The sequence below is a fragment of the Podarcis vaucheri genome (assembly GCF_965113315.1).
Source record: "Podarcis vaucheri genome assembly, chromosome: 7".
NCBI lineage: Eukaryota > Metazoa > Chordata > Lepidosauria > Squamata > Lacertidae > Podarcis > Podarcis vaucheri.
The window spans coordinates 30,956,357-30,970,367 of NC_138765.1; the positions used below are offsets into that span (position 1 = coordinate 30,956,357).

Genomic DNA, 14,011 nt, shown 5'->3' on the forward strand with positions numbered 1-14,011 from the left:
CTGGGTCATGTGGCCAGCATGAGTAAGCCGCTTCTGGCGAACCAGAGCAGCGCACGGAAACGCTGTTTACCTTCCCGCCGGAGAGGTTCCTAATTATCTACTTGCACTTTGACGTGCTTTCGAACTGATAGGTTGGCAGGAGCAGGGACCAAACAACTGGAGCTCACCCCATCACAGGGATTCGAACCGCCAACCTTCTGATCGGCAAGTCCTAGGCTCAGTGGTTTAACCCACAGCACCACCTGTGTCCTCACCTAGTGAGATTTATTAGCTGTAGATTCAGGACAGAGGAAAGAAACTGCTTCTTAGTGCTTCAGAAATGGAATTCACTAGCACAGGATGGCTGCGGGCTTTACTGGCTTTAAAGAGAGATTAGACAAATCCAAGGAGGAGGTGTGCGCTGAACGGGGACACCCTGTAGCAGCGCCAACCCTGTAGGGTTGTTCACTAGCAACAGGCAATTTGCCCCACCTCTCCTTTTCTCTCTTCTTGCCACTACCCACTGACTTGTCACTTGGGGCTTCCACTGCCAATGGCCGTCCGCTGACTTCCAAGTCTCCTGCCTGGCGGTCACTTCCTCCTACTCTCCCAGTCTCTTTAAACCAGCAGCGTAGCCCCAAATGATCTAAACAACACAGGTACCCTTCCCATAACCATTACTCTGCAGCAGTCACACACACTGCTGCCTCTTGGTAGAAGCCATCCAATGTGCTCTGAGCTCTGCGCTGATCCTGCACTGGGGACAGCACAGTTTGTGTGCTCAGTCCTTCTCAGCTCGTGAGCAGCTTTCCCACACATTTAACTCCATTCTGTTTGAAGGAAATGTGGGTAAAGTTTACCATGAATGTCCAGTTGGTCACGTGTTGCCGGGGCAGCGGCTGAGAAACAGCTCTAAGGTTGGGCCAAACCAGCTGTCTCTGCCTGCTGCGGATTCCACTGGAATCACAAGCTCTTTGACATAACCTTGGGCACCCGTAGGACTCACTGCCACCCCTGACATTTCAGGAGTTTATGCTTCAATCTTCAGAAAAGTGTCAATGGGTTCTGGGTGAGGAGTGAAGAATGTAGGGCCATGCTTCGAAATGTGCGTTGGACACACATGATTTGCTTGAAAGCAATTTGCTACTCTCCCAAACTTTCCCTCAAGCCCACTCTCAGCCCCGCCACTAAGCTGAGTGAACTGAGCCAGGGGAGTTAGGCTGCCCTCTCTCTGCATTGACCTCTGATGGGTGACACTCCCTAGAACCAAGTGTGGGGTTTAGGGTCATTTAGATCTGTGCCCTGCTTGAGATGTGGCGAAAGGGTTGTGTGACTTGCCACTCGGTTCGAATCCTTGATTGGCCAACATCCTGGTGATATAGCAGAACTCAAAGACAAATAAGCATCTTTACTCCTCCAGCAAAACCTCTATGGGCCACAGGAATCCTGCACCATTTTTCCTTTTGCATAGTGAAGGATGGGCCTAAGGTTGTCACCGCCACCACAACAAATAATGTTTCCTGCTCTCTCATTCCCCTTACCCACCCAATGGTGGACTGGATTTTCCAGTTGACAAGTAATTCCCAAGAAACAAAAGATTGCCATGAGTGGGTGACCTACACCACCTACTTTTAAATAATTAGATAGGACAACACAGATCCACAATCAGATGTCATGCCTCTAAATTTTAGCAAATAGCAGCAGTATGGCCCTGATTTGGATCAGATAGCAGCACTGCGAGGAGGAGTTGTGTGTGTCTGACTTGTTTATTTAGTGCATGATGCTTCTTCTGGGTGCTAGAGGTTGATATCCAGATGGGGTCTTGCAATGGGAGGGGAAGTAGCCACACCCTTAGAAACATTTGAGGATGAACATGTCATGCATGCAAAATGGCCCCATATTAATCCCTGACATCTCCAGGTATGGCAGAGAAAACTTGTCTTTGTATGCTTGAGTATATTTCCCGTCAAAAGTGGAGTGAGAGTGGGATTGTAAGGCTTTTGTACGTTTGCCTTTCCTGCCATTGTTATCTCTCTTTTGCAGCTTAGGCACACCCACCCACACCCCACTGTCATCCTTTCCTGAGTGATTCCAACCAATCCTGGCCGACATAATAAATGCAGTGACATAACACACAGCAGCCAGTCAGATTTGGCTGCAGGACTGTGTCCCAAAGCCAATTCAATTCAATGAACAAGGTATCTGGTTAAAGCCCTTCATCAACCCAATGGGGCAATGATTTACAGGGGTCAACCATGTTCACAAAATACCCCAATATCAGCTAAGCCCCTGTCACTTATGATGCGGGGTGCATACGAGGGGGACTTTAAAGGCCCAACCCATTTGTAATTAATCCATTTCCCCTTGATGATAATAATAATAATAGTGTTTTTATTAATTCCCCAGCCACTCTGGTGAACTACTGGCCCAGATGAATCTACCACCTTTACCAGCCTTTTCCCTTGAGAAGCTCTCCTCCTATCAGCTCCAGCTTGGTGCAACTTCTGTTTCCGCAAAGGACCAGAAGAAGAGGCCTGGCTTAGGCACATTGTCAGTCTACGGAATGTTATCAGAGCTTCATTTTTGCTGGAAGCAAGACTCAGCAGCCAAGGTTTCCTTGTTGCCCCACTTCCAAAATGCTCCTGAAGAAATTAAAAACCCACCCCTATTCAATACTTACACTGTCCCAAGCTTGCTTTCAGTCTTTGGATCTTTATTACCATAATAATAACATACACTTTTTTTTTACTTTTTTTACAAAAATGAACAGAAAAAAACAAAGACAACAACCCTGGGGAATTCTGAAGCAGCCTGGTTTTGAAATGCTCTACCTTCCTCCATTGTCAAGTTCAGTATAAAACAAGATGCTATTTATACATATACACACAGAAAGAGAGATAGATATTATTATTATAATTATTATATATATATTTATAAAATAAAAAATGGAATCAGAAATGTATAAAAGGGTCACTCTGGCCAGGTACTTCTCTTGCAGGTATTTACATCCAGGGTTATAAGGGCAAGTATTAAGGCTGTGAGAAAATGTAAGGTTATGCGTGTGCTTGTGTGTTGGCATATTTGGTAATATCCATATGCAATTGTGACAGTCTCTTGTTTGCTAGTTTGGCCGTTCAGAGAGGCCAAGACAGGCACTGGGTCGTTGCCCTGCCTGAAAGAAGTTGGTGTTTCCCTAAGTGCGGAAAAGTAAAAAAGCTCATTATTGATTGCCTGGCAGAGGATCATAATAAAAATAAAGTATAAAACAACAGCAACTCCTCAACGGACAGAAGTTCCACATTCACACTGAGAATGGATCTTCAAAGCAATCTTCACATGTGGAGCCTAGGTTCTGTCTCTCTCTTGCTCCCTCCGTCCAAAAGGGAGGGCGTTCAAGTTAAATGCTTTGAGCCGATGGTTTTGACTATGGGATGGTTTGCTGGTGGATCGAACTCAGCTTCACAAGCGGCCTCCCAGCAGAAATGTAGCCTTTTTGAGTCCTTAGAGCTCCTTGAGGGTCACCTGGAACTTGTCCTCTGCTTCAACCACGTCAAGTAAAAAGGCCATGTGGTTGCTGTAGTGTTGAATTATGTTGTTGTCCATATTCACCAGGATTCTGGAAAAGAAGCAGAACAGAGAGGCTCAGCTCAACAACCAGTCCTTCAACAGCTCCCCATTGGAAGTCCCTCAAAGATGGGGAAATCCTGCAGTTTGCTGAGGTGGAGAATTGCACTATAAGATCAAAACAATGTTCTTTGCCGGAGAGCCATAGTACTTCTCTCTTAGGGGGCTGACTGCCATTTTGAAAGGAGAAATGAATTCCCACCCCACCCTCTAGGGCAAGCTTAACTAAGCATCTGTTGAGGGCAGGGGGTGAAGAGGATGGCCTCTCCAATGGCATATGTACACTTGCTTGTATCCAATCAAATGACAAATGCTCTTTAACTATAATATGGATAGTGGAATGACTTGCTACCACTTTCTGCTCTGTTCTGGTTGGAGAAGCCATTAATCACATCCACACTGCACATTTAAAGCATCGTTCTTCGCCCAAAGAATCCTGAGAACTGTAGTCTTTCGAGGGTGCCAGGGATTGCAGCTGTGTGACAGGTAAACTACAGTTCCCAGGATTCTTGGGTGTGTGTGTGACTATATAAAGTTCTTGTTACAGATAGGTAGCCGTGTTGGTCTGCCATAGTCAAAATAAAAAAAAAATCCTTCCAGTAGCACCTTAAAGACCAACTAAGTTAGTTCTTGGTATGAGCTTTCGTGTGCATGCACACGAAAGCTCATACCAAGAACTAACTTAGTTGGTCTTTAAGGTGCTACTGGAAGGATTTTTTATATAAAGTTCTTGTTGAGCTTTCTCATTGGTATGTCCATGACAAGCACAGTACATCAAATCACTTGATCATATAATAATAAAGCACAAAATAAAAGCCAGTTGTACAATGTTTTCTAAGTACACAAGTGTCTTGTTTAAGACCAATGATAATTTCATGAATGAAAGTTTGATTTATGGACTTTGGGGCTTAAAACCCATTTACTGCCTAACCAGCATTATAAAGGAGATCTGATAATTGATCTCTTGACTTTATTTTTTATTGAAATGGGAAGAGACTGTGGTGGGCTTTGATTCTGATTGTAGCTAGCACCAGTGCTCGGAGGTGGAGTGTTTAACCTTTCCTCTTGTGCTATTTTCTTCAGTTAAACCCATACTCATCACAGCTACTCTGTGCAGTGCTGGTGGTGAGAGTACAGTCCCCCTGCACATATAGTATGGGAGGGGAGAGGGCTATGCACTTATGCACACAGCCCCAGGACCTTTGCTCCAATCAAATTGGCAGCCCTGTGCACTCTATTTGAGTAAACATAATTCTGGGAAATTGATCACAGAACTCCCATGTATCGTGTGGTTTAGCTCTTACCTACCAGGAACAAGTCATTGTAATCATAGAGCATACACACCCTTCAAGCTACAATTCAAGGAATGTCAGCCAGCCTCAGATACAAGGGGGAAAATCCCAGGCCCATAAAGTCGGAACTGGATAGATTATTGTCATATTTTACATTTCTCAACTGCAACCAGTTCTCTCTCTCCTTGTAGTGCACAGAGAGAGGCATTTTATATGGACAAGTAACTGCGGAAGAATTAGAGGGTTTTCTCATGTTGTACCTGGTGGTTTTGGGGTTGTTGGGGTTTTTTATAGAAAAAACAAAAAACAAACCCCGGAGACTCTCTTCATTCAACATTAAAAGCTTATATATAACGACCCCTAATAAATTTTACCGCTCTTGCTGTTTCCAAAGCACAAAATTTCTCCCCTGAGGAAAGATGTCTGGGTTACGTGCTACAAAAGGGAGCTTCCAGGTGGAATGGTCTGAGAGTCAGGTGTGCTCTGCGCTCATGCCTGGCTCCCATAAGCCACCTGGTGTCTGTGTGCCTTGTCTGGCACAGCAAAGAGTAGCATCTAGCCAGCCGCACCAAAGCATCACACTGGAGAGCACTTTAAGATACTTCCTGAACTGCTGTTCATCCCAGACTTGTACAGCTTACTACCCATTAGGTCTGATGCAGTTTGCCAGGCCCAGTGGAGGCTGATCTATTAGGGTTGATGTGCTACTGCCCCACCAAGCTCAGCATGCCCTTGGCCAGCCCTCACCTGTCTACCTCCTTAGGTATAACCAGACCCCGGGGTTGCATTGGTTGCTGGCTTCTTTCTCCTATAAAGGCTACACTGACCGCAAGAATGGGGGGAGGAAAATTAGTCAGCACCACCTGCCATTGGCTCTGGCTTCATTTACTGTTTGGGTCCACTGTCTTCTACCCCTTCTGGTCTCAAGGGGCTCCACCCACCACTGGCCTGCCAGCCACATACAGCAGCCCAGCAGGCAGCCCCAACCTCTTTTGGAATAATCATAAGAAGGGTCTGCTGGATCATGCTAAAGGCCCACCTAGTCCAGCTTCTTGTTCTCACCGTGACCAGCCCATGGGAAGCCTGAACATGCAGAACCTGAGCACAGCAGCATTCTTCTCACCTGCAACTGCCACAACTTGTATTTTGGGGTATTTTGCCTCTTGACAGTGGAGGCAGAACATATAACCTTGTCCTCCATAATTTGCCTAACCATCTTTTAAAGCCATCCAAGTTAGCGGCCATCACTACCTCTTCAGGGAGAAAATCCCATAGTTTAATTCTGTGCTGTGTGAAGAAGTCCTATCCTCTGTCCATCTGGAACCCTCCAACATCCAGCTGCCTTCAGGAATACATTTTAAGTAGTCTCAACTGAGTAAATGAGCCACTTCTTTTCCCTGTTACAGGTGCCTTACCAGTCTTCTTGTTTTTTCAAACAACTGGCAGGCCACAATTGTGGCTGATTAGTCATGCTTGGTGAGTTATGTACGTTGGCCTTATTCTCTCTCCAGTCTGATGCTCTCATCACCACCCACAAGCTACCGAGGGCCTCCTTTCCCTTCTCCAAAGCCCTGCTCAGCTGTGGCCTGCATCAGGCACACCCTCTAGTGCTCGGCAACTCTGCCGCTTTGCCTCTCTTTTCAGACCAAGCCCTGGACTGGGTCCAATGAAAGCAATGAGCTCATCTGCCAAGCATTGATTGGGAGGTGCGGGGGAGAACCTGGGATACTCGATTGTATCTCACTCACAAGGAGGCCTTCAAGGAAACAGAGGAGAGAAAGTTTGGCAATGGAGGAGATGTTCCTCACCTGTCAGGCAAGGGGAGAAGGGCTGCGGTTTGTGGAGGACCTGGGGCGGTTCAGAGACACAGCTGCTTCTTTCAGAAGCCGCTCTGGAAAACCTCAGCTAGCTCATTCCCATGGAATTAAAACCTGCCCCTCCAAAACTGGAGGGCCTCTTTGCCTGTTCTGCAGATGAAGCCGACCCACGTCAGTCAGATAACCCTCCTTTGACAGGATGAAAGGCTTCTCTCACCCAGCTCATACAGGTGCTTTTTTTTAAGGGGCTACAGTAGCTTCCCTTCCAGCGCCACTATCAATCTAGGCCCAAGCTTGATGTAATGTGGCAACAACTGTGGTAACAAGGGCAGCAAACCTCCACTGGTTGGGAGCCAATCTGAAGCAAGGGGCAGGCTGTTGGAGGCCCAAGTTCTAATCCTGGCTCAGCCATGGAACTCTTCAAATGACTTTGGGCTAGCTGTGCTTGCCTAACCTACCTCAAAGGGTTGCTGGGAGGATAAGGTGGGGTGACTGACACAGCCACACACCAGCTCACCCTCCAAAATGCCAATGTGATCAATGACAGTGATTATAATCCACTGAAGCTTAACTGGGAAGGAACGATACAATATTAAAAAGTGGCCTTTCTAACATAGCGCTAAGTTTTGGTTTGGTTTAGCCAAGGTTTGTTCAACAAACCACAAGCCATCTCACAGGTGAGCAAGCAAGCCATAGCTCGTTTCTACAAAGCTTGAGTTGCTTTCAAGATGCTCCTGCTTCATGCCTCTGTAGCTTGGTAAAGGGCAGCCAAACACACCATGGTTAAATAAGGCTGCTGGCTTCAGGCAGAATACCAAACCATAGTTAAAACAAGCCATGTGTCATCAACGAACTATGGCGTCACATCATGGTTTGTTGCCAGGAAATAAACCATGGTGAGCTAGTTTCCAGATGCTGAAACACATCAAACTTTGCCTAAACTAACAATGGCTTAGCATTATCTGTGAGCCAGGCCAATGTGCTTTGCGTGTGTGCTGTGTATGCAACCCTAGTCTCTTGTCATCAGTAACTTCCCAGGTTCTGGCCACTTGGACCAAGGACTTGCCAACTCATTCCGAGCTATCATGCCATATTAGCTCTTCCTTGATTGGGATTATTAGAGCGAGGGAGGAGTCATTTCATGAAGACATGATGACACGATGGTGGGGGCAGCAGATTTTTCAAGGGCAAGTTGGAAGTACTGAACCTTCCTGCTGTCACAAAGCTGCAGTTGGTTGTCCAGGGATCTCATGCAAGAGTGCTGGTCTTTTTCCATTTCAGTTTGCTGCTGACCAGGTCAGGGTTTGGTGGTTTCATTTATAAGCTTGTGACTTTGAATTCAGTTAATTGCACAGCAGTTTGGATAATGAGCTTGTTTGTAAGTGAAAGACCTTTAACACCAGTCTCTGTTGTGTTTGCTGAGCTTGCTCATTTCTATTCAGAGCACAGAATTGCTAAGAGGAAAACTCAAACCTCTCTTTGGGCTCTAGGCTTGGAACTTCACCTAATTCCATCAAACATGTGATTTCACAAACACATGTTTGCCCATTAACTGATGTGGAGGGACCAGCCAAGAAAGGATAATCAGCAGGTGAGGAAAGACTGTTCTGTCTTCAAGAAGGCAGAGTAAGGCTACTTGCACGCACAAACATCTGCATTAGTATTAGGAGGCAAACATAAAGCTAGGAACTCTGTTATTTCTTCATGAGGTATAGGACTCATCCAAGACAACCCAAACAGGCAGAAATGATGCATAGTATGGTCCTTATTGGATTGTACCATTTTAGATGGTACAATGTTGCAGGTTCAATCCCTGGCATCTCCACTCAGAAGGGTATCAGACCACAGGGCCAACAAAACCTCTGCTTGAGATTTGGGAGAGTTGATGTCACTTAGAGGGTGCTTTCAGACGGTCACTATTTTCAGGATTAAACTAATTGGAATCTCTTGTATAACCAAACCATTTCCTGAAAATGCACAGGAAAGTGTGGGATTACACTTGCTGGATGCAACATTGTCTAATCAGGTTGAATGTTCACTAAATGTTCACTTTTATTTATTAATTTTATATCCTGTCCTTCCTTCCAAAGGTGCCCAGTCCAGCAATCCCACAAGCATTATAACAATTAAAACAGTTACATCAAGTAACATCCTCTCCCCAAAGAATCATTGGAGCTATGGTTTGTTACAGGTATGAGGAACTGTAGTTCTTTAAAGAGTAAACCGCAGTCCCCAGGATTTGTGTGTATGTGTGTATGTGCTTGAAATGTATGGTGTGTACATACCATCATCAACAAAGCACTGTGAATGGTCTCGGTAATAATTTTATATACAAGTAAGTTTTAAAACAGTGATCACTCTGAATTTCTTACATGTCCCCCCTGACTACTTCACAACTCTCTCTCTCTGTGTGTGTGTGTGTATGTGTAGCTATGTATACCTTCCAATACTCCATGCATCTGATGAAGTGGACTCCAGTACACAAAGATTTACACATATTGCCCATCAAAGTTTATACAATAATAAAAAAAAGACTTTAAGACTGTGTTATTTTTGCTGCAACCGAGGAACATAGAATTTACTTCTCTGGAAACCAGGGTCTGGTGTCATGAGGAATCATTCAGTGCAGCACCATGCAAAAATAACAAAGCTATTTTTCCTACAAAACCCCAGGGGACAACAGCAACAGAACTCTCCTGTCCCTACCATGGGCTAGAAAGAGCTGCAGCTTTCCAGACACAACAAGATTAGGAGAAAGGGGAAGGAAGGGTCAGCCGCCCCATGACAAACATGCTAAACTTGCTCCTTGTCTTACAACATGGGGCAGGTGGGCAAGAGCAAAAAAAGATTAGCAACAGTCTAGCCCCCTCCCCCTGATCTATTTCTTTTGTCTTCTCCCAGACTCAAATGGCAAGGTGGAATGCGAAAGATCCTTAAGCACAGCAGGGAAGCTTCTCTATTGTTCAGCGGGGGGGGGGGGGAGAGTTACGTAGAGATTGCTAGGCCCCAAACACAAATCAGTTACCTGAGGCTGCATACACAGCTATACCTTTAAGGCACATTCAAAGCGCATTCCTCCACCCCATCATATAAGTTATCAACACTGTTGGCTTCATTAACTATGAACCCCCCAAAATCTGGGATACCCTCCAAACCATCTGTAAGGCTGTGTAATCTTTTTGTAGGGTGAAGCCTGCATTTTGTAGCTCTCTCCCTGCCCCGCCCACAAACCAAGTAATTAATACATCAAAACCAGGGTTCACAGTTAACATCCAGAAATCCAACATTGTTCGATTAAGCTGACATTGTTGTTTGTTAAGGCTTGCTGGGAATGGTAACTTCGTGAGGGGTAAACTACAGTGCCCAAAATCCTCCAGTGGGGCTTGAGGCAGAAAGCTGGGGCACAAGGCGAGACAGTCCTCGCACCTCCCCCAAGGTCACATTGGTTAAGCTAATTGTTCTATCTCTGCTGGTAGCTACAGTTGAGGTGGAGTGGGGTATCCGGCACCCCCAAATTAAGAGGCAAGAGGTGCTCAAATTATATGTAAACTCATTGTGGAGGCATTGATCCTAGTGAAGAGTGTAACAACGTATAGGCCAGCTGTTTGGCAGAGCTATAGGTATGTGGGGGCTAGCCAGGTTTTTTGCCCCAGGTGAAACCTCTAGAGGGGAGCCATTGGGGCTGCCAGCCTGTGTGCGTGTGTATGCAAATGCGTATGGGGGCGCGCGCGCGCCAAACTGGAACTTCAACCTGGGTGAAGATTAGCCTCATTTTGCCCCCATATTTGGCTCTTGGTTTTCTGTTTTAGCCAAAAAGTCACAGTATTAGATCTCACAGAGTTTAATGTCCCTGACTGCAGGCAACGTCCATTGAATTTGAGCTTCAGGTGCTCCGGCTTGGGTGATAGCATCTAAAACAACTAAGTGCTGTATCTGTACCAAAATTAGTCACCCTGGTGGGATCACACACAGACACACACTTTCCATCCAAGACTGCATTGTTCCAGTGTCATCTGCCACTAGGAGTCAGAGGGTTACTCTGACCCTGCTAGCTTTGAGAAACAAACACTGGTGCCCTGGTGATTGAGATAAGCTAAACCTGCTGAGACCTCAGGCAACTACCTTGGGAGATAACAAAATACCCAACAAATTAGCCAGGTTATTCCACTTGTGTACATATACACACACTTCTTGGTAATTCCTTTTCCATAGGATAATCTGGCCATACTACTGAGAAGCCAACAGGATTGCTAGGCCTTGTACGCCCCACAGACATGGGCAGACCTTCTCCTTCTGCATCTGGCTTTTTCCAAGGGCTCCCAAGGATCAGGAACCTATTTCAGCCTGAGGGCTGCATTCCTTTGTTGGCCAACCATGGGCAGAACAAAAAGTGGGTAGGGCAAGAGTCAAAGTGGGTGGGGCAGCAGATGTCCCTCTTACCTCTGACCCTAGGCTACATACCAGCTACGCAAAAGCCAGTAGTTTCTACCCACCACCACCCATTTCTCCATCCAGGCAAGCAAGAGGCATTATATCCCAGTTTCATGATACTTCTCAGCAAGGCACTCAGCACTCTAGGAAAGTGTTGGGCAGGGCTTCTGAGGGTTTGGCCTGGGGAAAGAGTACTGAGGGCCAGAGAGGGGCCTGAGTGGCAACATGGTGGGAATGTGGAAGAGGACCTTTTTTGGTGGCCATTCCCATACTTTGAAACTCTCTTTCTAGAGAAGCTAGAATGGCTCTCCCCTTATTGTTCTCCCACTGTTATTCCTGCAGGGCTTTGGGAAGTGGTCGCTTTCAAGGAAAGGGCTTTCATTCACACTGTGTTGTGTGGTTTTTACTCACTTTGTTTACTAGATTTTATAGTTTTGTTTCACATTGTTTTAATTCTATTATAGTGAATTACATTGAAACGATTATCTTTTATATGTTTTTAGCTTTCTTTGTTTCATCCGTGTTTGTTTTAGTTTTTATAAGCCACCTTGAGTCCCAGTTTTTGGGGAAAGACAGGATAATACTACTACTACTACTACTAATAATAATAATAATGTAGATCTGGGCCAAAATTACTTCCCTCCCTAGATGGGAATGATGATATTCTTAGTCACTCTCCTCACAAAAGTGACCCAAAGTGACTTTCATAAAAATCACTTAAAACAAATGCAGAAATCATAGAATTGCAGAGTTGGAAGTGACCCCAAGGCTCATCCAGCCCAAACCATTGCAATGAAGGAATCACAATGGAAACATTCCGGACAGGTGGCTATAACCAATGAAATTCAAAGAACACAACTATACAGATAAAAGGCGGGTCTTGCACATCCGCCCCCAACTAGAAAACGGCCAGTGATGATCTATCAGGTTTTGGTCATGGACAAAAGCACCACCTGCCACCATGCTCAAAACAGCCCTGACCTTTATTGGATAATATTTCTCTAGGGACAAAAGCCTGCTGTACTATAGCTACAGCTATAGGCATCATGATGGCTCTTTGATACCTAGAGGATGAATGCTAGTTACCATGGAACAGCAGCAGGAGACAGCAGTTACTTGCATGAGTTTGCCACTGTGGGAATCTGGGTCCTGGATTTAGATAGGTCATTAGTCTGATGCAGCATGGACTTATGTTCTTCATGGAGGTGCACAGAACTCTTCCTCAGAACCAGTAGCACAACAGCACTGAAGGCTGGTAAGGAGTTCTGTTGGTTTCTAAAGCCTGCATATTCAAGGACTACTCCCATGTCTTGCCTGTTTTCTAGTACAGCACCTACTGTCTATGTTACAGTGCAGAAAGTCACGGAGTGGAGCAAACCAGAGTGGAGCAAACCAAAGTAAACATGGATGGGCCATCACTTACCCCCGCTTGCATTTTTTATAGACTTTATAGATGCTTTCTTCAGGCAGACCGTATTTTTCTGAAATCTGGAGAAAAATAATATTCTGTCAATACCCTACCAGAGGCATTCCCCCCAGTGGATAATGTTCTAGGAAATAAAGGGAACCACTACAGGCAATGCTGTGATCCCTGACCTACTGAGCTTGTAATCTTTTGTGTTTTTATTTTATTGTACACTGTTTCAATAGCTTTGGTAGCAAAGCAGTATATAAATCTGAGGATAAGATTAAAATGAAAATAATTATTTGGGAGCAGCCCAAGCCTCTACTGCAATCCCTTTTCTGATGCTTTCCCAAAGGCGGTTCTGTAAATTGATATTTCCCCCCCCCTCCAAAGTGCTGTTTGCTTTTTTCCAATGTAAAAGTGTGCAAAACCAACACACACACACACACACACACAAGCACAGCCATAAAAAACGGCTATCAGATAATTTCAGACGATTGTTTGCTTTATTCCCTACCTCAGCAAAGAAGAGCTGGGGTTATCAGGAATGGTGCTGATAGACATCACAGAAATATGCTTCGCATTGTGTGCTCTGCAAACACTGAGAAGCGGGGAGGGGGCGGTGGGAGTGAGAGAGAGTTTCCAGCCAGCCCAAGGGAAAGGAAGTGAGGTGTAGAGGAGAAAAGCCTGACCAGAAAAACTTTCTCCACCTGGGAAACTGATTGGAGAAGGGGTGTTTAACAGTGTGAAATATGAAAGTCATCATCATTAAAACAACACCAACAAAAAGATGCACTTGGCAGGGGGCTGTAGTTGGCTGTAACTTTCTGCATTGTGTAAAAGAGCCCCCATACTGGTCAAGGTCAGAACAGGAATATTGTAATCCAATATGCAATATGCATTGAAATATAACACCCCAAAAGTGATTGCACTACACTACTGGCATCAGTGCTGGCCCACGACCTTTGACTGACCAAGGCAGAAAAGCCTCATTACGCCCTTCTTATACTGAGCAACACAAAATCTTCTCCAGAAGCCTCACTGGGCCTGCTGGGACCTTAAAGTGGCTCTTAGCTCTTCCAATGGAGATTCTGCAGAAGAAGGCCCTGCGTGTCATGTAGTGGAGGGGTTTAAAATGTTGGATTAGGATCTAGGAGACTAAGGTTCAAAATCCCCACTCAGCCATGAAGCTCACTGGGTGAACTTGGGCCAGTCCCTGTCTCTCAGCCTAACCTGCCTCACAAGGCGATAAAATGGGGAAGGGGGAGAACCATTTATGCCACCTTGAGCTCTTTGCAGGAAAAGCGGGATATAAATGCAACAACTCCCCCCCACAAAGTACCGTATTTTTTGCACCATAACACTCACTTTTTTCCTCCTAGAAAGTAAGGGGAAAAGTCTGTGCGTGTTATGGAGGGAATGCCTACGGGTGGCGGGGGGGATCTGCTGCAGTCGTGAGCAGA

The 14,011-nt window shown here is 45.5% G+C and overlaps 1 protein-coding gene and 1 long non-coding RNA gene across 3 annotated transcripts in view; one reads left to right on the forward strand and one right to left on the reverse strand.

Annotated features, from left to right (window-relative positions):
* Window positions 1-2,671: 2,671 nt before the first annotated feature.
* GRHL3 (grainyhead like transcription factor 3) overlaps window positions 2,672-14,011 on the reverse strand; it is a 49,726-nt gene continuing 38,386 nt past the window's right edge. For both annotated transcript variants that reach the window (XM_082231655.1, XM_082231656.1), the window contains exons 15-16: window positions 12,567-12,631; window positions 2,672-3,595 (exon numbers count right to left, since the gene is read on the reverse strand). In XM_082231655.1, the coding sequence (XP_082087781.1) occupies window positions 3,481-3,595; window positions 12,567-12,631 (180 nt within the window). In that variant the 3' untranslated portion in view covers window positions 2,672-3,480. The remainder of the gene's footprint in view (window positions 3,596-12,566; window positions 12,632-14,011) is intronic.
* On the forward strand, window positions 3,602-9,104 carry LOC309537399. Its single transcript, XR_014221886.1, has 3 exons — window positions 3,602-4,116; window positions 4,302-8,502; window positions 8,546-9,104. It is a non-coding gene; the product is annotated as an uncharacterized lncRNA (long non-coding RNA).